At 59.3% G+C, this 26,558-nt stretch overlaps 5 protein-coding genes across 8 annotated transcripts; 2 read left to right on the plus strand and 3 right to left on the minus strand.

Moving 5' to 3' along the window:
* Positions 1 to 92: 92 nt before the first annotated feature.
* LCK (LCK proto-oncogene, Src family tyrosine kinase) lies at positions 93 to 9,097 on the minus strand. Of its 2 annotated transcripts, XM_049820841.1 has the most exons (13): positions 8,918 to 9,097; positions 5,702 to 5,808; positions 5,497 to 5,578; positions 5,321 to 5,411; positions 5,078 to 5,176; positions 4,828 to 4,931; positions 4,563 to 4,712; positions 4,167 to 4,319; positions 2,885 to 3,064; positions 2,390 to 2,466; positions 2,123 to 2,276; positions 1,444 to 1,575; positions 93 to 1,134 (listed from the first exon to the last, which is right to left on the minus strand). In XM_049820841.1, exons 2-13 carry the CDS (start codon positions 5,801 to 5,803, stop codon positions 932 to 934), a joined length of 1,527 nt encoding a protein of 508 aa, XP_049676798.1. In that variant the 5' UTR covers positions 5,804 to 5,808; positions 8,918 to 9,097; the 3' UTR covers positions 93 to 931. The 2 variants fall into 2 exon arrangements, with proteins under 2 accessions (XP_049676798.1, XP_049676799.1); XM_049820842.1 differs by lacking the exon at positions 2,885 to 3,064.
* Positions 9,098 to 10,688: 1,591 nt separating this feature from the next.
* FAM167B (family with sequence similarity 167 member B) lies at positions 10,689 to 12,559 on the minus strand. The gene is made up of 2 exons (XM_049820843.1): positions 11,934 to 12,559; positions 10,689 to 11,319 (listed from the first exon to the last, which is right to left on the minus strand). The coding sequence occupies exons 1-2, from the start codon at positions 12,222 to 12,224 to the stop codon at positions 11,056 to 11,058; spliced, it is 555 nt and encodes a 184-aa protein (XP_049676800.1). The 5' UTR covers positions 12,225 to 12,559; the 3' UTR covers positions 10,689 to 11,055.
* Positions 12,560 to 12,917: 358 nt separating this feature from the next.
* On the plus strand, positions 12,918 to 18,542 carry LOC126047067 (myotubularin-related protein 9-like). 2 transcript variants are annotated; one of them, XM_049820242.1, is made up of 13 exons: positions 13,306 to 13,358; positions 13,504 to 13,593; positions 14,216 to 14,496; positions 14,716 to 14,775; positions 15,089 to 15,197; positions 15,524 to 15,649; positions 15,783 to 15,956; positions 16,108 to 16,325; positions 16,447 to 16,608; positions 16,716 to 16,857; positions 16,948 to 17,168; positions 17,378 to 17,529; positions 17,657 to 18,542. In XM_049820242.1, exons 3-13 carry the CDS (start codon positions 14,300 to 14,302, stop codon positions 17,818 to 17,820), a joined length of 1,725 nt encoding a protein of 574 aa, XP_049676199.1. In that variant the 5' UTR covers positions 13,306 to 13,358; positions 13,504 to 13,593; positions 14,216 to 14,299; the 3' UTR covers positions 17,821 to 18,542. The 2 variants fall into 2 exon arrangements, with proteins under 2 accessions (XP_049676198.1, XP_049676199.1); XM_049820241.1 differs by lacking the exon at positions 14,716 to 14,775 and having other exon boundaries at positions 12,918 to 13,593.
* Positions 18,543 to 18,820: 278 nt separating this feature from the next.
* EIF3I (eukaryotic translation initiation factor 3 subunit I) lies at positions 18,821 to 23,060 on the minus strand. The gene is made up of 11 exons (XM_049820244.1): positions 22,994 to 23,060; positions 22,717 to 22,809; positions 22,478 to 22,565; positions 21,818 to 21,883; positions 21,300 to 21,449; positions 21,065 to 21,192; positions 20,672 to 20,782; positions 20,319 to 20,408; positions 19,893 to 19,966; positions 19,603 to 19,695; positions 18,821 to 19,260 (listed from the first exon to the last, which is right to left on the minus strand). Exons 1-11 carry the CDS (start codon positions 22,994 to 22,996, stop codon positions 19,179 to 19,181), a joined length of 978 nt encoding a protein of 325 aa, XP_049676201.1. The 5' UTR covers positions 22,997 to 23,060; the 3' UTR covers positions 18,821 to 19,178.
* TMEM234 (transmembrane protein 234) lies at positions 22,995 to 26,420 on the plus strand. 2 transcript variants are annotated; one of them, XM_049820245.1, is made up of 5 exons: positions 22,995 to 23,091; positions 24,372 to 24,523; positions 24,962 to 25,028; positions 25,218 to 25,310; positions 26,035 to 26,420. In XM_049820245.1, exons 1-5 carry the CDS (start codon positions 22,995 to 22,997, stop codon positions 26,094 to 26,096), a joined length of 471 nt encoding a protein of 156 aa, XP_049676202.1. In that variant the 3' UTR covers positions 26,097 to 26,420. The 2 variants fall into 2 exon arrangements, with proteins under 2 accessions (XP_049676202.1, XP_049676203.1); XM_049820246.1 differs by lacking the exon at positions 22,995 to 23,091 and adding an exon at positions 23,342 to 23,950.
* Positions 26,421 to 26,558: the final 138 nt, after the last annotated feature.

A 26,558-nucleotide genomic window follows, 5' to 3' on the forward strand; every position in this document is an offset into this window, starting at 1 on the left:
CGCTGGGGCGCGGGGGGCGGGCAAAAGGGAAGAGGGTCCAGGTGGGCGGGGCGGAACTATTCGGGGCGAATTGGGGGGGGGGGGGGCAACAGCACCAGGTGGGGCTGAACCATCCCTGGGGGTGTGGGGGAGACGGACAGGGTAGAGGCCGCTACCAGCAGCCAGGCCCAGTCCCCGGCCTTTCCCACTCGGGGTCGGCGAGAGTGGGGCCGTGGGGGTCTCACACAGCCGGGGTCAGCGTGAGAGGGGCCTCAGTCCCCCAGCAGCACCCCGGGGTGGCGTTGGTGTGAGTCGGAGTCCATCCCTTGAGGGCATCACCCCGCTTGCCCCATGGCGGCCTGGCTGCCCCAGGGCCACAGCGAGGCCCCACGGCCACCGCCAGTGCAGAGGCCTTTATTTCCCCAAAAAGTTATTAGACAAGGTCCTGCAAACACCATGGGGGCAGAAAGAGCATCCATGGGCTGGGGTGGCCAAGGGCTGGGGTGGCCATCGCTTGTGAGGAGGGGGTACCTGCCATCACCGGGGTGGAGGGTGTGAAGGAGGAGGCGAGGCCCAGCCAGAGGGGTGCAAGGGGGCTGGCGTGGACCCTGGGCAGCCTCCTGCAGGGCTGGCGGCTGGATTTCCCCTCAGGCAAGTACAGGAACAGCGTGGTGGGCACCCACTGGGCACCGCACAGCTCCACCAGAGCCCCCCCAGCACCAGCCCTCTGCTCTTTGGAGTCACTTGTTGGCTTTGGCCATCCGTCGCCTTCTTGGGGGGGTGAAATCTGCTGCTCCAAAGATTTGAAGCATTTCAAATCTTTACTGCTGAGGTCCAGGCAGTGTTTGCCAATGCCCCAGGGCGATGTGTATGGAGTCTGTGGGGACCTGGTGCAAGGGGGACTGCCCCCAGGCACCCCAATGCAAGGGTGTCCCAGCCGCTGCTGGGGTCCTCACGGCTGCTGCTGGTACTGGCCCTCGGTGGCAGTGAAGAAGTCCTCCAGCACACTCTTCATGTAGTCAAAGGTGGGACGTTCCTCGGGCCTCTCCTTCCAGCACTGCATCATCAGTTCATACAGCTCCTGCGGGCAGTTGTCTGGCTGTGGCATGCGATAACCACGCTCCAGGTTCTGTATCACCTCAGGGTTGGTCATCCCTGGGAGGACAACACGAACAGCACTGAATTTAGGTCACCCCCATGTCACAGGCAGCACCCTACATTTGCAAATCCCACGGGGATGTTTCTTTCCCCCTCTATTGCCTCTGAAACCCCCCGTGGCTTTTGGGCTGTGGCCGGCCACGTGCATCGGGAAGCGGTCGAAACCATCACGGGCTGGCAGGGAAGGGAGCCAGATGGGGCGGCTCAGAGCGTGTGTGCGTGCGGGAGTGCATGCACACACTCGTGGGTGTGCGCTTGCGTGTGTGTGCGAGCCCTTCTGCTGCGCAGCTGCTGGGAAATCCTGACCTGGATATGGGATCCGGCCGTAGGTGACGATCTCTGTGAGCAGGATGCCAAATGACCAGACATCGGACTTGATTGTGAACGTCCCGTAATTAATGGCCTCCGGTGCTGTCCACTTAATGGGGAATTTAGCCCCTGAAAAAAACAACAGGAGGGGAGAAAATAAAACATTACGGCTGAGCTGGAAACGTTCCTCTCTGTTTAACCTGATGTGACAACCACGAGTCAGCCTCTGTGCCTGCTGTATGCCTGGGGATGAGCTGGATCTGGTGGCAGCCACCCCCCCTGCCCCCCCCCCCCCCCCCCCCCCGGCTGCTTGGCTGGCTACAGAGCCCCCGCCAAGTGCTGGCACCCCTGCAAGCGGGCCACCACGCCTGTTCCTGCAGTAGCCACCAGATAGGGCTGTCACCCCACAAAAGCAGGGTTGGGTGGGCATGCAGGATCCCGCAGCCCCCCTCCTGTTCAGGGGAGAGAGATGGAGGGGGGAGAAGGACCACGGCACCCCCCATTTGCTTCCCTCTCCCAGGGCTGCGGGCAGTCCTGCAGCTCCTGGGGCACCGCGGGGACCCTCAGAAGAGGCTGGGGTTGATGGGGGGTTTCCTCCTGTGGCCCCAAGCTGTGTGCACCCCAAGAGTGGGGCTCGGTGGGGGCACATGTGGGGCCGGGACGGTGGGAAACGCACCCTCGCGAGCCGTGTACTCGTTGTCCTCGATGAGGCGAGCCAGCCCGAAGTCGGCGATTTTGCAGCACAGGGTGTCCGACACGAGGATATTGGCAGCCCGCAGGTCGCGGTGGATGTAGTTTTTGGCCTCGATGAAGGCCATGCCTTCGGCGATCTGCGGTTTGGAGTAATTGCAATTAATAGCCTCCAACCCGAGCAGGGCAGCCCCAGCTCCAGCCCTGGCAGAGCCTTCCCCACCAGCAACCCCACGGCTCCGTCCCCCCTCACCTGTGCGGCCATGTCCAGCAGTTTGTTGATGCTGAGCTTGATTCCTTCCGAGGTCTTGAGGAAGTCCACGAGGCTGCCTGCAATGAAGGCAGCAGGTCTCAGCAGCAGGCAGGCACGCTGCCTCCCCCCTTGGCATCTGTTGGGGCTGGGGATCGTGGTGGTGGGGTCACCAGGGCACTGTCCCCCACTGCAACACCAAACGTAGGGCTGGGCAGCTCACAGCCCCTGGAAAGGCAGGCAGGAGTGGACGGGCAGGAGACCACCCTGCCTGCAAGGTCCTTTTCCCCCTGCCAGGGCTGACCCCCGAGCTCCCAGCTGGTGACAGAGCCGTGATGCAAAAGCAGAGCGCGGGGAGGCAAAGGATGCTAAAAGCAGCTCAATAAACAAAAGCCAGCACTGACCGCTGGACAGGAGCAGCCAAGAGCCGAAGGACCACAGCTCTTCACAGCCCCCAGCCACCCCCACCCATGGTGGGCAGCCCCCAGGTGCCCTCACCCTTCTCCATGTACTCTGTGATGATGTAGATGGGCTCCTTCGTCACCACGGCGTAAAGCCGCACCAGCCGTGGGTGCTGCAGGTTTTTCATGAGGTTGGCCTCTGCCAGGAAGGCGCTGGGTGACATGCTGCCCTGCTTCAGGTTTTTGATGGCCACCTTGGTGTGGCCATTGTAGAAGCCTGCAGAGAAATGGGGCAGAGCGTGATGGGGGAGAGGGACCCCATCACCAAGCATGGCCAGGGGATGTCTGGCAATAGCGGTGCTGGTGGAGGAGGCAAATGTGGGGGCTGCTCCGTGGATCTAGAGCGTCCAAACGCAAGACTGCACAAGTAAGAGATGTTGGAGATTGCAAAGGTGGGATGAAGACGGGCAGAGGACCCTCGCTCCCTGGAGGACTGTTGCAGTGGGGCCAGAAGACTTTTGGAGGCACTCACAGCTCCGTACTGATCACCTTCTGGGCAAAAACCTGTACCCGCATTTTAACCCACCAGACAGATATTTTTACCTGTGGCTTTCAGCCACCAAGAGGAAAGGAAGCTGTTGGTTGCTGGGCTTTTAACTGCAGGGGCAGCTGGGGGAGCCAGGCAGCAATGCCAAAACCTGGCTCCTGCTGGGTACCCAAAGAAAACTTTGTAGGACAGCCAGCACTCATGGGAGCAGAGGCAGGGACACCGCGCCGGGGCTGCAGGGCAGGATGGAGGGGAGCAGGGCAGCCCCAGTGCCTTCCCCACTGTGGCACCTGGGGAGCAGGAGGTGCTTTTTGTGGCTGGGTCGCAGCACGCTCGAGGCCCCGTACTGCCTGCGAGCCCCCAGCTGCTCCCAGCGTCGGAGCGACAGCCACAACAAGGGCCATTTCCCGTGCGGAGCCACGTACGGTGCTCGTGGGCCCCATGCCAAACCCGGCAGCTGCTCTCACACGGTGAGCAGAGCCCAGCTCGATGAGGACATGGTGCAGCTCCCGTGCATGCACACCTGCACTGGCACACCCGTCCCGGCGATGGGTGCCTGCCCGGGCAGCGGTGCAGGGGTCCGGGTGACCAGGGATGGGAGAAGGGAGAAGCTTGGGCTGCTGTGAGTAAACCAGAGCTGCCCCTGGGCTGCTCTATCTGCTGGCTTTCTCCCTTTTTCCAGGGCCCTTGTAAAAAGCCAAAATCCCACGCCCGGGGCTGTGCTGGCTGCTCCATGCAAGACCCCAGTCGGGGATGCCATGGGGCTCAGCTGACGCTGCCCACACCAGTGGCCTCAGCTGGGAGGAAGCACCCCAGTTTCACCCTGACTCACCCATCCAGACTTCTCCAAACTGCCCTGCTCCCAGCTTCTCCACCAGCTTCAGCGACTCCCGCGGCACCTCCCACTCATCCTGCCACCACGGCTTCTGTGGCTTCTGGGTCCGGCAGGGCTTGCCGAGGCGGGTGCACAGCCCGTCGGAGCTGCCTGCAGCGCAGGGGGAGGCAGAGCCAGTGTCAATGCAGGCAGAAGGCACAGGGTGCCCAGCACAAGCTGATGACTTTGCTGGGGCACAGGTAGCAGCGTGTCCTGCTCATCCCATCCCATCCCATCCCATCCCATCCTCATCCCATCCTCATCCCATCCCCATCCCTATCCCCATCCCTTGCCTGCAGGCAGGATCAGCCCCTGGACCACTCCTTCCCTTCCCAGCCCCTGGACGACACATACGTGTGTAATACTCCACCAGCTCGTGCAAGCTGCTGAAGGTGACGCGGGGGGAGATGTAGTACCCCCCGTTGTCCATGTTGCGGATCTTGTAGTGCTTCACCGTCTCACCCTGGTTCTGGTCGAAGTCCCTTACTGACAATGAGTAGGAGCCTGGGGAGACGGGGGGACCGTGTGTGTGTGGGACCCCAGCACTCCTCCTGTGCTTCCCCAGTGCCTTTCCCAGTGCCCGCAGCAGGAGATGCCGGCGGGACCCATGGGACGGTACCTTTGGTGGTCTCGCTCTCCCGGATGAGGAAGGAGCCGTGAGTGTTGCCTGATGCCAGAAGCTGCCGCTCCGCATCCTTGCGGCTGATGTTTTTGAAGAACCACCTGGGGACAGGGGGCAGAGTTAGGGCTGGGGAGGGGTGTCAAGCCACCTTCACCCACCGGCGCTTTGAGGGATGCTTCTGGCACCTTCCTCCACCCTGCTGACATGGCTCCTGCCAGGGCAAGGCTCCTACTCAACCCCTACTCACGGCTCGGGCTCCAGGCTGTTCACCATGGCCACGAAGTTGTAAGGGATCAAACCCTCCTGGCCGGTGGTGAGCGACTGCGCCTTCCACCACTCCCCGCTCCTGCAAGGACACAGCGAGGTGAGACCCCCCTACACCAGCTGCCAGGACCCCGCACGGACCCCCCCCGACAGCACCGGGATGCCGGCTGGGGAGCCGCGGGGTCGCGCCGGCGTGGGTGCTGGGACACCATCGGCGCTCGCTCACTCTTCCAGGATGCGGAGCTTCTCGCCCTTCCGCAGCCCCAGGTCCCCGTCGTGCTTGGGCTCGTAGTTGTACAGGGCCACCACCAGCTTATCTGGGAGGACAAGCGGAGGGGCAGGGGGCTGGTGGCCAACTGGGGGGTTTGTCCACAGCCACCCCCTGCCACGGCCGGACCTTACCTTGCAGGGGGGAGCATGGCGGAGACGTGGCCTCGTAGGACACCAGGGGGTCGTGCACCTCGGAGCCGTTGCGGATCAGCCTCTGCCAGGGGACGAGGAGCCCGGTGAGCCCTCGCCTTCCCGGGATTTGGCCATCCCACGGCCACCTCCGGAGGTGTTCAGCTACCGGGATGGGGGACGGGGTGTCTGCTCACCCCCTCCTCACCTGGCGCTTGCTGTCGGGCTCGATGGGGTAATTGCAGTGCTCGCAGATGTCGATGTTCTCGATCCAGTCCTCGTCGTAGTCCGAGCTGCAGCAGCAGCCCATGGTGGCTGCAAAGGGGCAAGAGGGGGTGAGGGAAGCCTTCGCACCCCCGGCCCCAGCCTTGCCTCTCCTCCCGCTCCAGCGCATCCCCATCCCTGGCTTCCCACATTGCATAGCTCGTCCCACACGCTCCCCAGGTCCTCAGCTGAACTGGGAGCATCCTCTGACTCTCCGTCACTAGCCATATTTCCTCCTAATTTCGTTCTGGCTTTGTTAATTAAAAACACTGAAGGCAATTAGTCCTCAGCCTGAGGCTCCCCTTTCCCACCACTACAGCGTGGCGTTGCCTTCTTCCCCAGCTCCTTCCCATCCTGCAGCCCTTGGGCTGCTCCTTATGTTCTCCATCTAGATAACAATCTAAACATGAATATCCCATTAGCAATTAATACGTTCTTGCATGGCCCTGCAACGTGCGTTTTATGAGGTTTGGCTGGACCAGGCACCTCCCCGGCCCTAAAAATGGCTCCTGGGGTCAGAAGTGGATGCGAGTGCTCACCCACCCACGCTGCATCGCTTCTGATTTCCTTTCCCCCAGGGCTCTCATTAACCTTCCCCCCTCCCCTGCCCCCACCCCAGCCGTGCATTCGGCCCTGTCACTGGGCTCCTGTTTCTCCTCCATCAAGGATGTTCTTTAAACCCACATCCCTGCTCGGGGACCCCTCATCCTCGGCAGTTCACCCTGAAACATCAAGAACTCCCCAACCTCATGCATCAGCCCTGGCTACGGTGATGCCAAGACAGTGCAGGGCTGCGACACGGGGTCCCCGGCACCGTGGCGTGGGCACCGGGGCAGCCTGGCAGTGATGCCACGAGTGTCGCGTGGGCTCTGCAAACCACCTGGGTAGCTCATGCCTTCCCGCAAAAGCTGAGCGCAGCACAGAGCCAGGAGCCCCAACAGTGCGTCACATGGAAACGGCAGCCCACGGCCCTGGAAAAAAGCTCTTCTGCAGAATCCCCCACGCCTACGCCACCGGGATTTATCTCCACCAAGACCTGCCCCCCCCAACCCCTCTTTTCCAGGCTCTGCCCAGCAGGTTTGGGGGCCGGGGCACAGTTTCCACCAGCACTGGGTATCAATGGCAGGGCAAAAGCCATCCCAGGTGTCTCTGCCCCCAGCACCCAAAATCAGCAGCCACTTTTGCAAACGCTGAGCGGAGAGCTCTTATCTGGCAGTGAGGCAGTGCAGCTGCGAGGGTCCCCATCCTCGCCGTACCCTGCAACGAGCCGGGTCCCCAGCAGGCTGGCTGAGCCCCAGGAGCTGCTTTACTGGGAGATGCCGGCTGCCGGCACTGCCGACACCGTTTTCTCCTTGGTTTCCTACCCGGGAGCCATTGCGCAGCTGTGTTTTCACAAGCACACACTTAAATCCACCTCTCTCCGTACTGCCAAGGAGGGCACGGCCGTGGGGGCTTCATTTGAGCGTGTGCCCCTTTGGGCAGCTGGGGACGGAGGGAAGAGCCTCATAGGGGGTCCCCAGGGAGGGTGCAGGGTCCCCAGGGAGGGTGCAGGGTCCCCAGGGTGCTGCCAACCCCCAGTGCCACCAGCCACAGCCATCAGAGCCTGCTGTCAGGGCTGGCTCTGCAAACCAGGACCCCCCCTCCCTCAGGAACAGGATCGGTGCGGCTGTTTCAGCATCCACAGCGGGGACACGGGTGCTGTCCCCACAGCGCTGCCTCGAGATGCCCACCGATGGGCAATTTTGGCGAGGAGAGGGCAGACGAGTGAGCCCCCCACACACATCGTGCAATGCTGCTTTGGGGACTCAAATACTAAAAACCACCCTGGTGCCTTCAGCTTTTGGTGACACCTATTTGGCAACACACTTTGGCACCCAAAAAGGCGTTTGGCCACGCTGCAGTGCCCCAACAAAGGCAGGAGGAACAGGCAAGGCCCCGGTGATGCCCAGGCAGCAGCAAAGCCCGTACCCAGCCCCAAGCACAACCCTGGCCCCGCAGAGAAGCCCCCATTCTCCCAGAGTTGCCCGCAGCCCTTCAAACGCCTTTACCGAAGGCGAGCACTGCCAGAAGGTGTTTTTTCCTTCCTGCACGAAGCCGAGGTGGGGAGGGAGGTGCTGCTATTGTGCCTTTTTTTCTCATGTACTCAAGCCACAGCGTAATTTCCACCGAGCAGCCGTTTCACCTGCGTGGCGCGAGGGCCACGCCGGTGAAACGAGGCGTTTGAAGTCTGATTTTGTGACTGCATCTGTGCAACCGAATTTCTCGTGCCAAGGCTGCCTGGGAGGGATGTGTAGGCGCCTTTGCCCCTTGCCTCACCATGTTCCCAGGGAGGTGGCTGCGTGCGTGTGTACGGGCGTGCATGGGTGTGCACGCATGTCCTCGCACGGCCATGTATGTGCCTTTCCCCGGGAGCGCGTCCGGACACCCTGGCTCTTGCTGGCCCTTCCGTACACGTCTTCTTTGGCCAGGTCCGGTTGGTTTGTTCACAAGCGTGGGCGGGCGTGAGGAGGGCTGAAGGCTGGGCTGACTCCGTCCCTGATGCTCTTCAAGGCTCACTGGGATGTCCCCAAGCCAGCTGTGACCCAGCTGGACAGTCAGCCCCACGCTGGCACAGCCTCGCAGAGACGGGAAGGACCAAGGGCCCCAGAGCTGCCATTACAGCAGGGAAGTGTTTGCACTGAGACGGCACCAAAACCAGGCGTATCTCAGTGTCTGGACCCCCTAAACCGGGCAGCGGAGCCTGATGGACCGGCACTAACCCACTGCCTGTCCCTAAGCTGCTCTTGCCCACAATTGGGCAGGTGGGAGCCTGGCGTTGGGGACAAAACTCCTGCTTTGCCCTGGAAATGGGGGCTCGGGGAGAGCCATGCGAGGGGGCCGGTGCCCATCCCGGTGGGCAAGAGGGCATCAGGGCAGCGGCTTTCACCCCAACTGGGAGACCACAGAGGAATGGGGAGCACAGCCCTGCTCCCCCCATCCCTCACCCAGGCACCGGCACTCCCATCCCCCTGCAACAACAAGCTTGAACCCCATTTCCATCTCTCCGAGGGGCAACCTTGGAGAGTGCAACAGGACCCCCGCCCACCCTCCGCAGGCACCCGGGTGGTCCCCGGCTCCCATCTGGAGGGTGCAAACCCTCTCACCCCCAAATCCCCGTTACCTGTTGGCAGCAAGGCGAGGACCCGCTGCTCTCAGATTCCCATGGCCCGGCAGCAAGAGCGAAGGCACCGTCCCCGCTCACGTCCTCTCCATCCCCGTCGGGAGCACGGCGACCCTCTGGGGAGCAGAGAGGAGCCCCCCGCACGCGGGCGCGCGCTCCCCGCTGCCGCCGCTCACTCTTGCTCGCCGCCTGCCCTGGTTTCCTGCCTCATGAGCAAACTCTAGAGAAGCTGGTTCGCAGTTCGCGCACAACCGCAAGAGCTAGTGACAAACCCCGATGGCTTCCTGCCATCCTCGGCATGGAGGGTCCTTGCTCTGGGTGCCCACCCAACCACTGACCCCCAAGGACCGGGTGGGCAAGGGGATGCTGAGCCCCTTGGCCAGCGGAGGAGTGGGATCCCATGGGTTGGGAGATGTGCTGCGAGGGGCTGGCGATGGGCAGGGGATTGTCACCCGCTGTTTGGGCAGTCCTGGCTAGCTGAGTCCCCCGGTCCCCTGTGCTGTGCCCTCTCCAGCGCTTGGCATGGGCAGGCTGGCAGTGCTCTGTACAAGCCCCCCCCCCCCCCCGACCCTGTCGGACCCTACGCAGGTTGTGGGACTCATCCTGCACCCTGCAGCCCCCGCTTTGGCCATCACCACCAGGTCCCCCCCAGACCCTGGCACCCCAAGAACCACGGTGACAGGGGCTGAAGCCAAGGGGACACGTTGTGCCCCAGCCGGGCTGTCAGCCTTGTTTTTTCGGAGACAGCTCAGAGCAGAGCAACCACAACCCTATTGTCTTGGCTTTTGTGATCAAACATGAAGCCACAGGTACCTGCCGGCTGCTCTGCGGAGGCATGGGCAGGAAGCCCATCTGTGTCAGGGGGGAGGCTGTGGCAGCCTTGGGGGGGGGGGGGGGGGGCACAGCCGTGGCAGCACCGGACGCAGCCCCCACCCCAGCAGGGACATTTCCCAGGGTCAGCCGCGCAGCCCCATTCCCAGCACGCTCCCCAACGCCGTGGTTGCCCCAGACAAGGGGTGATGGGGAACGCTGCCAGGCCCTGGGGTGCGCCGCAGCCTTGGGGGGGCATGCATCGGGTTCTCCCCGTGTCCTGCCACTACCCTGGGAAGGAGAAACAGCCCCCAAAGTTGTCCCCGGATCACCCCACAGCTTCCCTGGGTCACCCCACCCAAGCTTTCCCGGCGCTGCTTCCAAAAAGCATTCTGTGAAAGTCACATCCCCAAGCAGCAACTTCTTTCGTAAAGGGTTTGATGTTAATGGAGGAAGGGAAAAAGCCAAAAGCAAACCCCTCTGGTGAAGGCAGTGTTGTCAGCACTGGCTGCTACTACCCCCCCAGGATCCCTCCTGCTCCCAGCGCAGTGCTCGGATGGGGGGCACGGGGCTGTTGAACCCTGTGTTCAGCCTCCAGCACCTCCTGGCCTCAAGCCTCAAAAACAACCCCTCCATTCGCAGCCAGTTCGGTGACGAGCATTTCCTGCAACGGTGCAGCCCGAGCACCCACCCGCTGCCAGGGGCATCCCGGGGAGAGGCTGGCAACGAGGTCCCCAAAGCAGAGACACTCTCTCCGGCACGGCACCGTCCTACAGCAGAAACCAGTGAGAAGCCACCCACCCCATGAGCCAGAGCCCTGGGGAGCAGCCGGGGAAGGGGTGATGGCAGCGTGGTCCCCCCCTGCCACCCCCAGATCACCCACAGTGAAGAGCCGGGAGCCACATCTAGAGGCACAGGCAGGTGCCCAGGTGCATGCAAAATAAGGAAAAAACATCAGCTCTCACCTTCACCTCCTTTTATTTCTCCTCAAAGAGCTGCTCCCCACATTTTCCATGGTGGTTGATCCCATCATCTTTAGGGACAGGGCACTGGGTGCCCCAAAACACCCTGTGCCCAGTGGGGATGGTGGCATTTCCCATGCCACCGTGGCATGGCGTGGCATGGCATTGCCCTCGGGGCAGGGCTGGCAGCACCACTGGCCCAGTACTGCCTGCCCCGAGGGAGCTCAGCCCCAGCAGCAGCTCCGCAGTCCCTGAGACATTTTGGAAGGGAGCCTCAAGCCCTAACCAGGTCTGGGTGCACCCACGGGTGCCTGCAAGGCTCCCATCTGGGCTTGGCACAGAGCATTCCGCCGGGTCCCGCCGTGCTTAGCAGAGGGAGAACCGTCGAGAGTTGATGTTCATGCGGGTGACTCCAATGTGCTTGAGCGGCATGGAGAGGAGGAAGGCGGCCTTCGGCGGGATGTTGCAGAGCAGGTCCGAGTCTTCCTCGCAGCCCTCAAGGCCGAAGGTAGCGTCGTCCAGCATCTCCTTGTGCTGGTGGCAGGCCTGCTCCACCTTCAGCCGGTGCAGCTGCGCCCGCAGGCGCATCAGCTGCTGCGCCAGGCGCTGGTCTGCAGCCTGCATCTCCCGCTGCACGGGGAGATGGGCATCAGGATCGGAGCAGGACCGGCCAGCGGGTCAGCTGCCCGGGCAGCGGGGATGCTGGGGCAGCGGGGATGCTGAGGCAGCAGGGCTGAGGTTTGGCCAGGGCATAAACCCACCGAGGGCCACGTGCACACGTGGCCTTGGGATCAGCGCAGAGCCCACGCACGCAGTGCCAGGGTCGGCACGGGCTCTGTGCCGGGGTCGCAGCCCGGGGTCAGCTCAGATGCCCGTGGGTTCGTACCCGCACGGCTGTTGCTGCCTGCGCCACCCCGTGAAAGTCACCGCAGCCGTGCCACCAGCAGAGCAGGCAAGAGGGGGGTGACAAGCGCAGACCCTGACGGAGCCGTGACCCCCCAGGGGACACGGACAGAGCCACACGCGCCTTGCAAAAAGCCACGTACTCTGGCCGTGCTGGGCAAAGGAGCAAAGCACGGCGCTGCGGCTGGAGCCCCCCGGCCCCCACGCATCCCGTCGCTGCCGCATGAGGTTGGGCTGCAAGCGGTCCCTCCGCAAAGCGAAGCCCCACGGCCCCATCCCTGCCCTGGGGCTCAGTCCTTGCCCACCCCTCGTGCCCCCCATCCCAACCGACATCTACTCACCAGCTCCGTCCTGAGCCACTCCAGAGCTGCCTCCATGGTGGCAAAGCCACAGATGCCACCATCCCACTTGTCCTCCGGGTGCCCAGGGGCCGGCTTTACCTCCCGTGCCCCCCCAGGGGTCCGGCTGTGCCAGGGCTGCCCCCGTACCCGGGCTTCCCACTCCAGGTAGGAAGGTCTCCGTGTCTGCAGCTTCAGCTTGGCCGTCAGCGCCTTTACACTGTCCAGGCTCTCTTCTTCCCAGGTGGGCTCCTCCTCACCCAGCTCCTTGAATTTCAGCTGGCCAAAGGACATAGTGGCACCCACCGGAGTCCCCCAAAACCTTTGGGTGAGCTCTCGCCCCCTCAAAGCCCCTGTGCCAACAAAGTCTCTGCCCCGCTGCACCTACAGAGCGAAGAGCACCCTGACCACGGACACCCACCCGCTCTCCCCAGCTACACCCGAGTCCCGGCTATTTATTCACCCCCAGAACAATAAAGGTTGGGGACGCTGAGGACAATTCTAACGGGCAGGAACTTTCCTTATCCCGAGGAGTGCAAAGGAGGGGACTTTTTTTTTTTTTTTTTTTGGTTTTGTTCGGTGGCAGTTTTGATGGTATTTTTTTTCCTTTTTTTTTTTTTTTCCCTTTTTTGTTTTTTTTTTTCGTTTTTGTTTTTTTTTTTTCTTTTTTAGCATTTTTGTGTCCAGCTGGGAGGAGACTCCCTGTTCCCCGGGAGGAAACCTTCACCGGGACGTACTGGCAAGGAGGAGCAGGGATGATTTATCCCCGGGCGCAGCCGCCTTCCAGCACCCGGTTGGGGGGGGGGGGGAAGCCAAAAAAAGCCCAAGGAAGGAAAAAGAAACCGGTGGGGGCTACGGGGGTGGAGGGGGGCAGCCGGGGTCCCGTATCCCGGCCAGGCCGTTAAGGTGGAACCGGGTCAGGATCCGGCCGCTGTCCCCGTTCCCCCGCCCCGCCCGGCGGTGCAAGCCGCCCCGGGGCCGGGCTACCTTAAACCCGACATCCGCCGGGCGCGGAGCCCTGCGCCGAGCTGCCGTCCCCGCCAGTCCCGGTAAAGCTGTGCGGGACATCGGCCGCCTCCAGGCTTGCACCCCCACGTCCCCTGCTTGCACCCCGAGGTCCCTGCTTGCACCCCCACGGTCCCTTGCTTGCACCCCCAGGTCCCTTGCTTGCACCCCGAGGTCCCCCGCTTGCACCCTAAGGTCCCCTGCTTATGCCCAGCACTTCTCTTTTTGCACCCTGAGGTCCTCTGCTTGCACCCCAGGATCCCTGGTGCTCCCCACAGTCTCCCGCTTGCACCCCGAGATTCTTGCTTGCACCCCAAGGTCCCCTGCTTATGCCCAGCACTTCTCTGCTCGCACCCCGAGGTCCCTGCTCGCACCCCAGCACTTCTCTGCTCGCACCCTGAGGTCCTCTGCTTGCACCCCGAGGTCCCTGCTCGCACCCCGAGGTCCCCACTCGCACCCTAAGGTCCCCCACTTGCACCCCAAGGTCCCCTGCTTATGCCCAGCACTTCTCTGCTCGCACCCCGAGGTCCCTGCTCGCACCCCAGCACTTCTCTGCTCTCACCCCGAGGTCCCTGCTCGCACCCCGAGGTCCCCCACTCGCACCCTAAGGTCCCCCACTTGCACCCCGAGGTCCCCGCCTGCCACCGAACCCGAGCAGGTAAGTACAGGGGTGGCCAGGGCAGGCAGCGCTGCCAACCGCTCAACCCTCCTCCTCCTCCTCGCCCAGGGCACTTGGCAGCCCCTTCTGCTCCATCCCCAGGCCCAGGGGGTGCCTGTGGGTGCAGGGCAGAGCCCACGGGGCTGCGGGAGCCAGGGTCAGGTTGGTGCCGGTGGTCTGGCAGTGGTTGACGCAGCACCGAAGAGCCCCAGCGCGGCAGGCCCCACCGCAGGCAGGAAAGGACCCAGAGCTGTTCCCTGCAAGGCAGCAGTTGCATTTTTACCAGCCACCAAAAATCCCCCCCCCCTCCCCGCGGCTGCGCAACCAGCATCGGGTACAGGGTACCTGGCTTGGGGTCTGGGTGCTGCCGGCGAGCCTGGAGCCAGCTCAGCCCCCTCTGCCCTGTGCCTCAGTTTCCCCATCTGCAATGACAGCTGGGGGGGGGGGGGTGAGAAATGTCACGCTTCCCTGCGTTTTGCAGCGAGGAGGCTCCATATGCTATAAGTGACAATGTAAACAAGAAGAGGAGGGGTGAGGCTATAGGGCCCAGCGTGACAAAGAGGGAAGAGGGGGTTTCCAGGCTGGGCTCTGCGGCTGCAGGATTTCCCCTTTCTCCCTCCAGTCCCGAGGCAGCCGCTGGCCGCAGGTCCCTGTCCCTGGCAGAGGCAGGCTACGCCGAGGCTCAGCAGCGGCTGCCGGCACCGCCATGGAGTTCGCCGAGCTGATCAAGACGGCGACAGTGGAGAGCGTGCTGCTGTCGTGCGTGGGGCTACCGGCGGTGAAGGGCACCCTGTGCATCACCAGCCACCACCTTCTCCTCTCCTCCTGCCCCGGGGGTGACAGCCAGCCCGGTACCGTGGAGCTCTGGCTGCTCATCCGCAATGTGGACGCCGTGGAGAAGAGGTGGGTCTCTCCCTACAGTCAGCCCCGCGCTCCCTTCTAGCAGCATCACCCCTGCCTTAGCTGGAGAAGATTCCCCACCGCTCTCCCGGTGCCCACGGCAGAGCACGGCCACCCCACGGTGCTGCCCGCCGAGCCTCGTCCCTCCTCTTCCCCCGCGGCCCATGCCAGGGAATGCTCGCGGCACCGGCCATTGACCTCCTCTTCTCCTCTGTGCCTCAGAGTGCAGAATTTAGGCTGGTACCAGCCCCCCCGGACTAACGGCTCCCCACGAGACACCAGGTTTGGCTTTTAACATGCTCTTGGCTCTGCTAACCCGCCCGGCAGTGCCCAGCTTTGTGCTAACCATCGCGGCGCCCGCCGGGCCCCGGCCAGGGCAGGGAGATGGTGGAAATCCCGGCTTCAGACCGGTGCGCCATCGGTGTCAGATGAGAGCCAGCGATTCGGCACCCACACCAGCACAGCCCTCCCGCTTCGCCCCGCTCGGCTCTCCTGGGGGGAGTGGGCAGCTCAGCGCTGTCGTGTGTCTGTCCGCGTGTCTGTCCATGTGCATGGACCAACAGCCAGCCCTGACCCCTTCTCCTGCCTCCCCCAGGCTCGCCGGCTCCTCCGGCACCATCACGCTCCGGTGCAAAGACCTGAAGGTGCTGCAGCTGGAGATCCCGGGCATGGAGGAGTGTCTCAACATCGCCAGCTCCATCGAGGTGAGCTCCCGGGTGGCCAGAGAGCCTGGCCCGAGCCACGTCGGGGTGCAAAGGGTTGGCAGGAGAAAGCAGCCGCCTGCAGTGTTTGCTCTCGGTCTGTCATTAACGTGGGTAAACACTCGGCTCCCGGACAGCGTTGGCAAAGGGTGCCCGAAGAGCTGGTGGTGCCAGCGCCTGCCTGCCCAGCCCTCGCTTGCAGCTGGGACGCGGCCAGGAGCAGGGAACGGGGATGGGGTTTGCAGAGCCCTGGGGACTTTCCCAGCCACCTCCGTGTTCTGGTCCATGCCCCCCACCCGTGACCAGCTCCACCTTTGTTCCTACTCCAGGCCCTCTCCTCGGTGGACTCTGTGATGATGATGTACCCGTTCTTCTACAGACCCCAGAGCCTGAAGCTCGAGGAAGGATGGAACCTTTTCCCCCTCGAGCAGTATTTCCAACAGATCGCCTCGCAGGTGAGCCTGGAGGGGAGAGACCCGGCTAGGCTGGGGGGAGAAGTGACTCCCTGCACCCGTGCCGCGCTGCCCGCTGGGGGTCACGCTGCCGGGGAGGCACCTGAGGCAGCCCCCCACCCCGCATCTCCCCCAGACGAGCCGGTGGCGGCTGAGCGACGTGAACCGGGATTTCACCACCTGCCCCACGTACCCTCCCACCGTCATCGTGCCGGCAGCGGTGGATGATGATGCCTTGCGGAAGGCTGCCCGTTTTCGGCAGGGCGGGCGATTCCCCGTCCTCAGCTATTACCACTCCAAGAATGGCACTGTGAGTCCATCTCCCCATCCTGCCCCTCATCCCCTCTCCCACCACTGCCGGCCCTTGAGCGAAGGTGGCTCGAAGCCCCCCCCATCCTGTGGGGTTCCCCCAGTGCTCCCCCCTCCCCGGCTCTCGCTGCCCACCGTCCCTCACCCCGCAGGTGATGCTCCGCAGCAGCCAGCCGCTGACGGGCCCCAATCGAAAGCGCTGTCGTGAGGACGAGATGCTGCTGGGGACGGTCCTGGATGAAGGGGAACGGGGATTTATCATCGACACGCGGTCGGCCCAGGCGGCGAAGCAGGCTCGGATGACAGGGGGGGGCACAGAACCCAAGTCCTCCTACCCCCGGTGGAGGAGGCTGCACCGGCCCCTGGAGAGGTGAGGGGTTGTGCTGAGGCCTTGCACGCTCGTGACACTGCCCTGCCAATGGCATGGGGACACCAGCCCCCCCTCAAAAAAGGCTCACCAAGCCCCTGACACCACTTTCCTTCCCTCCCAGAGGCCGCCCGCTGCAGGAGAGCTTTATTAAGCTGGTGGAAGCTTGCAACGACACTTCGATCAACATGGACCGGTGGCTGAGCCGGCTGGAGAGCTGCCGCTGGCTGAGCCACGTCAAGGCGGCCCTGAGCACAGCCTGCCTGGCCGCACAGTGCATGGACAGGTAACGGGGGGGGGCTGCCACCCTGCAGCCCCTGCTTTCCCCCTCTCAAAGCTCTCAGCGTGACACAAACCTCAGGCATCGCCCCGACCGCTCGTGCTTGCCCGCAGGGAGGAGGCCAGTGTGCTGGTGCACGGGGCGGAGGGAACGGACACGACGCTGCTGGTGACGGCGCTGGCCCAGGTGATCCTGGATCCGTCCTGCCGCACGCTGGTGGGCTTCCAGGGGCTGCTGGAGCGGGAGTGGATCGAGGTGAGACCAGCAGTCCTGAGGGGGCCTGGGGACCCCAGCCTGGTTGGGCAACCCCTTCACCCCCATTATTACCCCTCCGGGGTCCCACAGGCCGGCCATCCCTTCCACCTCCGCTGCGCCCGCTCTGCCTACTCCCATGCCCGGCTGAAGCAGGAGGCACCGCTTTTTCTCCTTTTTCTTGACTGCGTGTGGCAGCTGAGCCGCCAGTTCCCCTTCTCCCTGGAGTTTGGGGAGCATCTCCTCCTCACCCTCTTCGACAACGCCTACGCATCTGACTACGGCACCTTCCTCTGCAACAACGAGAAAGAGAGGTGAGTGGGGCGGGAAGTGGTGACAGCGCTTTCCCTTAGGAGCAAGGCTGTGGTCGCCACCGTGACCTTGCGGCAGACCCCGCTGTGGCCAGGGCAGGGGCTGACCCTGCTGGATAGGGCAGAGCGAAGCTTTCCTGGACGTAGCTTGGGTTGCACCAAGCCCCACGACTCCCGACAGGGACTGAAAACTCGTCTCAATTCTCCCATAGGTGCCTGTGTAAAGTGAAGGAGACCACGCACTCCCTCTGGGCTTGGCTGAACCAGCCTGGAGAGAAGAAGAAGTACCTGAACCCTCTCTACTCGCACAACGCCCTGGTCATCTGGCCCTCCGTCGAGCCCCAGAGCATCCAGCTCTGGCAGGGTAAGCTGGGTCCAGTGCTCTCTAAACCCAGCTTCAGCTCCGAGCTGAGCTGCATGAGGGAAAGCTCCTCTGCTTTTCCCTCTCTCAACAGGGCACTGCTGAAATAACACAGCCCCTTCTCTCCTAGGTTTATTCTTCCGATGGATCCGTTCATCCCAGTACCTGGACGAGGCTTGGGCAGAGATCGAGCGGTTAGTAGAGGGCAACAAACCCCCTGTCAAGGAAAGCGCAGGGAACAGGCTGAGCCGGTCCCTCTCCGACCCCGCTGCCCGGACAGAGAATGAAAGATGAACAGCAGCACGGGCAATTCGGCCCCCGTGGGCTGCCGGCCCAAGGTGATGCTGCAGCTTTCCGTGGGAAGCGCTGTGCAGGACACAGGCCCCGCCGAGCCCGGAGGACAGCTCTGGTGGTGCGGACGCAGACTCCCTTTCACAGCCTCTGGGCTGCGCAGACTTGAGCTTGTTTCAGTAAAGTGCTCTCTCTCGCAGCCCACGCCTGCTTTTCTGCTCTTACACAGGGGCAGAAGCAGCCCCGCTCCCTCGCAAGTGAGGGTGCTTCTTCCCGCTCTCTTTCCCAGCGGGATTTCAGCAGCAGCGGCAGAGCAGAAGGGCAGGAGGCAGCGGGAGGTCGATGTGCCCAGCAGCATTGGCCTCCAGCAGCTCCCACTGCAGCGTGCCTGGCTTGCAGTCCCTGCCCAGCTGCCAGACACAGTCAGCAGAGCAAAAACTAAGCAGCAGAACACACTAAACCCCCAGCACCCTCTCCACAAAGGGCATGCTGGTCGCTCATGTTGCATTAGTTGCTCCTAGCTGGGAGCCAGGCTGGGAAATCTGCCCTTGAACCCAGTTTCGAGGAAGGAAAGAGATACAAACCACCCCTCCAGACAGACAGACACAGGGTGAGAGGGCTGGAAGGATGAGGATTTGCAACACAAGCATGCTAGTGCAGGAAATAACTGTTCCATGAGGAAAGTTGGCTCAGGGTCAGTCTACCAAATAAACAAAGCACCAGAACTGGGCGCGTGCGTGTCATCTGGAAAACAATGACTGGCTGCTGCGCTTCCAGCCTGTTCACACTTCAGGGCCGGACCTGAACGATAGCTGCAGATCCTCCCTGGGAAAGAGTTAACCTAGGCCTGGGGCGGACAGAGGCCCCAGGAGTAACAGCACTGCTGCCCGCCCATGGGTGGGGAGCAAGGCACCGCCAACAGATCCGGGAAAGCACAGCATTCAGGATAATTTTGTTCCAGATTGAGAAAAAAAACCCACAAAACCAAACCAACACAGAGAGGTGCTTTTCCTTGTGTTTATAAAAGATTTATATTTATTTTCTGATGATTTTTTTTCTCCCCTGATGTATAAATATGCCCAGCAGGGCAGGAAGCTAGCGTCCCCAGGGGCAGGCAGGCAGCCAACCCAACTCCCGTCCTTGCCTTCACTTTATCTCTTGTGAAAGCCAGTCCTGCCCTTTTGAGCCCATTGGGTTTCTAGTTCCCCACCTTCACACAGCCCCCCGAGGTTGCTGCTAACTGCTTCCTGCTGCCTCCTGCGGAGCAGAATAACTTCAGGCCTTACAACAGTTCTGCGCAGGAGCTGATGGACTGGGCAATGGGTTGGAGGAGGAAAGAGAAGAGGAGAGGAAGTCCTCCTTTAAGCTTCAAATTCAAACTCAAAGTACTGGGGATCGAAGTAATGGATGCGAACGTAGCCATCCTCACCCCCGCTGCTGTAACTGTAAGGGAGGAAAGACAAGATAAAGTCAGGAATGTTGACAGGAGCTCACGGCATCTAGGTTTATACCAGTATTGGAGTCTGTTCTCACACCCCCCTCCAAAAACTAATAAAGGAGTCACAGGACAGAAAAAATATCAGTGATGCAGCCAAAATGTCCAGTAGGGCATCAGTGTGAACCCCTTGGACAGCATGGGGGGAGGCAACAGGGCTGGAATGGGAGAATTAAGGAAGGTGCTTGCTCCATTCCCACTGCAGAGCTCCTGTAAGCCCAGCCATCTCCTAACTGGAAGGTGGGCTTGGCTTGACTGGGGCATGCTGCAAGACTCACAGAGATCCTCACCTCTTCCCGTCGGGGTGAAAAGCAACACTGTTTATCGGACCAAAGTGACCCTTCACTCTGCCAAACTCTTCTTCAAAAGCCAAATGGAAGAACCTGGGAGAAGGAAGAAGATTGAAATTATCACAAGGAGTCAGGAGCCTGGTTAGGGACACAGTGTTTCCTCAAAAAGCTCTGCAAGTTTAATGACTCCTCCAACACTGCCAGGAGAAAGATGCTCTGGGACAAGCACCCCTGGGCTGCCAGGAGTCCTCCAGGTGAGGACTCGACCCTGCCAGAGGAAAAGGACCAACCTCGCCTCAAATTTGCCAATCCTGGTGGAGGTCGTGGTCACATCCATGGCCTCTTGCCCACCACCAAGCACGACCTGCAAAGGAGAGAAGCCAAAACACTTCAGTGCTGCTTACACCACATGCACAGCAGCAGCCAGGAGAGGAGGGAGCCGAGCCTTGGGGACACCTCCTACTAACCCTGCAGATCCCAGAAACTCATAAGCAGGCCTGACTCCAGCCCCAGAGAAGGTCCTGCCTCGCAGACCCACTCATTTGAAGATTAGAGGACACAAAGCCTTGTTCCCTGCACCAGACCGCAGCAAAGTTCCCCAGACCCATCCCACAGTCATGTTTTTTAGCTGGACTGGTGACACTCTTGTCTTCCAGCTACCTCGGACAATGCAGGAGTCACAGCAAGACCGTTACAATGAACGAGCTCATTCTTACGTGATCAAAAATGGGGGAGAGTGCAGCAGAGTTCACTGGTCGCTCCGTCCGGAATGTCTTCAAATGCTCAAGTGTCGTGCAATCAAATAGCTAGGAGGCAAGAGGGAGAGAGTTATTCTGCAAGAGGGCTGGCAGCCCAATTAACTCACACAAATCTTGCTGCTAGGCCTCACTCCTGGCCATTAATTTAACATGGTGGCACCTCCCCTTTCTCCCTGAACTTTCCCACTAAGCTTTGACTTTCCACTAACTCAAATTTCTAAGGATCAAACCTCTGTGATAGCCACAGCTCTGAGCAGAGGTCCTGCAAGCAAATACCAACAGCCCACTGCAATTCCAACAGGAGGCCTCACCTTGGCTGTGTTGTCCTTGGAGGCAGTGATGAACATGGTCATGTCCCTGGAGGTCTGAATATCGTTGATTTGCTTGGTGTGCTCCTTGATGTTTGAGAGCTGTTCCCCTGACTGAAGAGTAAAGAAGGCAGTTTCAGCGTGCTGGCAAGCAAAGTGAGTGTACACAAGATTTCTCCATGAAAAACAATTTAGGAGATGTCACTGTCAGCAGCAGGGCAGACATTGGTGCATCAGCCTTGCTCAAGGGAGCTGCGTATTTTAACTATCCTTCCATGAGGCTGCCAGTTTGAGCCAAAAAGCCCATATTCTGTCCCATGACCAGAACAGGAATGCTGTGATATCCTCCCCCAGGCATTGCTGCCTGAAGAAGATGCTGTTCCTTATCAGACTGACCTTGGCACTGAACTGGTTCAGCTCTCCGCTCTCATGTCCTGCGATGATGAACTCTCCCAGAGGGCCCCACACAGCACTAGTGATTTTAGAGTCACTGCACGGAATTTTCATGTAAGGCTCGTTGTTCTCTGCAGGAAGGAAGGAAGGAGACAGACAGACAGACAGAGTGGCACCAGCTCCAGTGATCAACACCTCCTCTTATTCCCCGGTGCAGGCACTGGCCCGGATTCCTCACCGATCTGGCTGGGGTCCCGGAGGTCAAAGAAGCTCACAAAACACTGATATCCCATCTGCTTGTCCGTGGAAAACATGATGATGTTTCCTCCAAAGTCAAAACCACATGTCCTCACTGCTGAGCTGGTCTTCACCAGGGCGAGCTGCTTTCCTGAACACAGAGCAGAAACTGTCACTTCACCAGATATTTTATTGCAAGGTTAATGAAAAAGATCAGATGAGCGGCCGGGTCGGAGGGAGGATGAGCGCATCGGGCGTAGCTGACAAGCAGGTTTGGTGACCTGCAAGCACTAACTGCACGATTTGACTACTTGGGTGGTAAAGTGCACAAATTCACTACATAGTCGCTAGAAACTAGGCACATCCACAGACCCTCCCCTCCAGCAGTCTGAGTTAGGATTCAGACCTCTTTCAGGGGGGTGAACAAGCACATGTTTTGCTGTCACTATGCACTCCAAGCTTAGAAGATTTCATGGCAGGACAGAGCTGTGACTCGAACAGAGAAGAAAAGAGTCTTACCTGTTTCACAGTCCCAGAGCCGACAGCTGTTATCTGCAGAGCCAGTGAGCACATGTCGTGTGTCCCCTAGGTCACCAGTTAGGGAATATCAACACATTCTCAGCCCCAAAAAGCTACTGTCTACATACCCAGGGAATGTTTATACACAAGATTAAAAAGCTGTATTACACAGAGATTGGGCAACGTTCATTCCAGGACCAGCAATACTCCAGTACAGACAGACACAGAGTCCAAGTGTTCACATTAAAAAAATCCACAGCTTTTTTCTAGAAATGTTAAAGAAAAGGCTCCAGCTCTTGCATTAACACAACCTTTACACGTTTTTGTCTTTGCTAACTGCTGCCCACACTGGAGACGGAAGACCTTGTGCAACTTAGACACCTTCCCAGGGCCAGAACAGCAAAAGCAATGATGCACAAATGAGAGCAGGCAGAGCAACGCTGCACACGTTATTCCAAACGACAGCCCGGTATGAAAAATACCCAAAAGATGGAGTAAAGTAAAGACAACAGAAGAGTTAAATATATTGTATGACCCCCCCCCCCCCCCCTCCTCCTCTTCAAGAGGAAACAGTGCAGCAGTTGGGAGGAATTGGCTCAAGTGAATCCCTATAAGGAAAATAATGGGGCAGACAAACTGGTTTCCACGATCAAAGGATACAGTCTGCATCCACGCACCAGACAGCTCCTGTGTGGCCGTTGTAGGTGCCGAGCCTCTCTCCATTCACTGAATACCAAACGTTGACAATCTGGGAGAAGAAAATAACCAAACACCCCTCTTACCAGACGGATTAATTAACGGGACTGATGAAAAGCCTGTCAATCATCGCGGTGGAAGCTGATTTTCACCCGGGGGTGGGGGTGAGGGCAACACGGACGGGCAGGGCCCGCCGCACTCACGGGATCCTTGGCCACGGTGAAAAGCAGGTCTCCCTCCCGGTTGTACTTGATCTGCGTGATGGAGCGCTCATGGCCCTGCAGTAGGATCGGCTTCTGCGAGGTGGGGGGAGACGCCATTTAATGCTTCAGGCGAGGCACGGCCTCAGCCCCCGGGTCGGGGCTCCTGGGACGCGGGGAGGGGGCGGCCGCCCCCTCCCCGCGTCCCAGGAGCCCCGACCCGGGGGCTCTGACACCGTCCGACCCCGGGTCACCACCACCGCCCCGACCCGGCTCTTACCATGGCGGCAGCTCTGAGGGGAAAGACCCGACCGATCGCTTCCGGGTCAGAGGGTGCGCGGGACGGAAATAGCGTCACCGTCGCTATGGCGCCCGTGGGTGAGCTTCCGGGATGGAGGGGAGAGAGTTCCCGGGCGGGGAAGTTTCTGCTTTGAGAAGGGAACGGGGTCTTCCCTTGGGAAGGGAAATAGCCACCGGCTGGACCTTTGTGGGGGGCTTCCTTGAGGTGGGGGGAATGTGGCGGCAGGCTGGGCCCCGGGGTGATCTTCCCTGAGGGTGGAACAGGGCCATGGCTGTTCCCGAAATCCGGAATAAAACTCCTTAACACCAAGGGGAAGTTAAGAAGCAGGCGCTTCGTTTAGTGCAGCGCTGGGGACGCGGGGGATCGCTCCTCCAAAGGCATGTCCCACGTAGTATCAAAATCCATCAGTTTTTATAGACTTTTTTCTGTCAGGACATTGTTACATAAGCTCTTTACATAAAAATGCATACTATGCTTGTTCTTAAATTTAACGTTTATAAGGATTGGTCCTTTGATTATATAACCTTATCAATAATCTCATTTAAAAACAATCATTGGTTATTTACACTTAGCTCTACTGATTGGAATCTTCGATACCCAAATCAAGATGGGAAGGGTAAGGGGGTTTCCAAGAAGCAAACTGGTGTCCACGACGGTTTCCTTAGTTTCTTGAAACAAAACATAGAAAAAACAGTAACATCCTGGTGAGGTTTCTATGGTTAGCTATTTCAAACCTTAACAATATTAAGGTTCCTATAGTCACACATAACACAGTTCCTGAAGTTTCTATGGCTACATTTCAAACTTAACAATCCTATACATTATGCTTCACAATTTTACTTCTTAATCAAACCTAACTCTTCTATGTGATTAAATTTTTATTTCTTTACCAGAATATTTGCAACATGGCCTGGACTCCTGTGGGGTCTTCTCAGGGTGGGGGGGGATGTGGCCCTGGATTTGGTCTGCTGTGAGGTTTTCCCTGAAGGGAGAGCGTAGCCATGGGCTTGGCTGGCTCTGGTGCTTTCCTCAAAGGAGCGTGGCTGCAGGCTGGGCCCAGTGAGGTGCTTTCCCTGAGGGGGATGCAGCAGTGGGGTGGGCTCGCTGCAGGGATTTCCCTACCACCACCCCGAGAGGAATGTGTCAGTAGGCCCAGAGTGGGGTCCTTCACGATGGGAGACAGCAGTGAGCTGGGCTGGTGAACGTTGTCCCTGATGGGGAGCAGCAGTGGAGCAGGCCAGGCCCTCTACAGGGACATGAGGCCAGTCTGACCCGGTGTGGGGTCTCTGAGGTGATGGCAGACCCGGCTGGCATTCCCCTGGGGCCATCGGGTCGCTGAGCCCAGGCTGTGCCGCAGGAGAGGCAGCGGCGCTGGTGCTGGTGGCCGTGCTGTGGGGCAGCACCGGACCATTCCTGCGGACGGGCGCAGCGGGGCTGGAGGAGGTGCGGCGCCAGGGCCGCCTACAGCAGCTGCTGGCAGAGATCCGCTTCTTGGGCCTCAACTACAAGGTGCGACATCATCCAGGCTGCCGGGCCAGGGAGGTAGCAGGGTGTCAAACTGCCTTTGGGATCATTCCTTCCTGTTTACTTCTGGACTTGATACTTAAACTGTTAAATATTCCATCTGTCATCACAATTCTTTATCCTTAGTAGTGTTTCATTTAACTGCCTATAGCACTTCTCTTCTTGTGCAGAATTGAGACTGCTTTCATAGGTGGCAGGTTATTAACCCTCATATTTTACATAAAATAAGCATGGTCTGCCTTTTGCAGACTGGGGAACTAAGACGTTGAGGAGCTTGTGCCTGGCAGCGGAATCGCCGGCGTGCCACTTTTCCACTGCCCAACACGGCACAGGGCATGGGGGTCTGGGCTCTGCTGCCCACTCGCTGCGGGGCACACAGTGGGTTTGCAAGCAGCAACTGACAGGCTTGTGTTCTTCTTGCAGTACATGGTGCCGTTTCTGCTCAATCAAGGTGGATCTCTCCTCTTCTACCTCACCTTGGCATCCGCAGGTTAGTTCTCGTCGCTTTCGCGGGGCGGGTTGATTGGGATTTTGGGAGGATCAGTGCTATTGATTACTCTGGTGACTCAGGTGAACATCAAGCAGCTGTCTTGTAATAATCATAAATAAAAGAAGTCCCATATGATTTATACAAGATCATCCATTTTAAACTGTTTGTGTTACAACTGTTCAATTTCAGATCTGTCCCTGGCAGTACCGCTCTGTAACTCCCTGGCTTTGATAGTCACGCTGGTGACTGGGAGGCTTCTGGGAGAGGACATTGGTGGTAAAAGTAAGCTACGCTTAAAACATTTCCTCACATTGTCTCCTGCATCTATTTGCTGACTTAATAGCGTGGGCTACCCACTGGTCTCCTGAAAAATAGCAAACACCTACACAAGGGCTTTAACTAGTTAAGCAGCAGTTTTGCTACAGGACCTGAAAGGGAAGTGAAATAGACTTGTGGGCAGTGGTAGTAAATTTGAAGATAGAACTGGCTGTTCTAAGCTAACAAAGTTTATAGGCCCAAGCTTTTACCTAACTAGATATTTAACCATAAGAGAAGCACTAAATAATATGCCCACCATGGAAAAGGAGTGCCCCATAAGCCCCCAAATGTTAACATCCATCCTTCTTTCCTTCCCTTACATCCTACAATAACATAACCTTGCTCTGAAAGTCAGAAAAATGGCAGGAAACTTGAAAGCTTAAAAACACCAGGACCTGGCGCAATAGCTGTAGGAATACACTAAAATATTTTTTTGTTGTTTAAGCATGGTTCTTGCTAGCCAGACAATACAGCATCAGCAATGTTTTCTTAGAAACGTGCTTTGCTCAATGTACCAGGCGGTCCAGACATCCAAACCCCTTCAGAACTCACCTGGTCCAGGTCACATCTATCCAGACGTTTATGCTAGCCTATTTACTGTGACATCTGAGCATCATATAGTTAGCAATGAGAAGATCTGACTAGCGTTGAACTGTGTAAGTTCCCAACATCTTGTTTATTTCCGCAGGGGCTGTGGTGGGAATACTGCTCACCATCCTAGGAGTCACTCTCTGTGTAGCTGGTTCATGAACAAGACGAAGTGAGAAGCAGAGGAAGAGAACCTGTTCAAAGGTAACCCCCGTGGCTGAAGAGGGGGCTTCTGGCTCAGCAGCAGACCCTTTGGCTCAGTTGGACCTAGGAAGCTGTATTTTGACACACAGATGTCAAAAAACATGAAAACCTGGACCGTATTCCCTGAGCATCAGGGTGGAACAAGGCATGTTGCAAGGACATCCTATTTAATGTCTTGAGTTAAGGAATTTTTTGTATGTGGGTGTTTCAAGGCAAGGATGATTGAATTGTCCTGTTCAGCACTGCAGGGATAATAAATGGTTAATAAATCATTCAAAGGGAGCTTCTGGGACCGAGTGTTTTTTCTGTAGAAGGAATCTGTTTAGGAACTCTCCCTTTTTGTGGCCAAGCACATGGCAGTGGCTTCCTCCACTGCGCTCAGCTGCAACGTACCAGGTCACACTGCACAGCCCCTTACAC

The sequence above is a fragment of the Accipiter gentilis genome, chromosome 17 (genome assembly GCF_929443795.1).
Source record: "Accipiter gentilis chromosome 17, bAccGen1.1, whole genome shotgun sequence".
In the NCBI taxonomy this organism is placed as follows: domain Eukaryota; kingdom Metazoa; phylum Chordata; class Aves; order Accipitriformes; family Accipitridae; genus Astur; species Astur gentilis.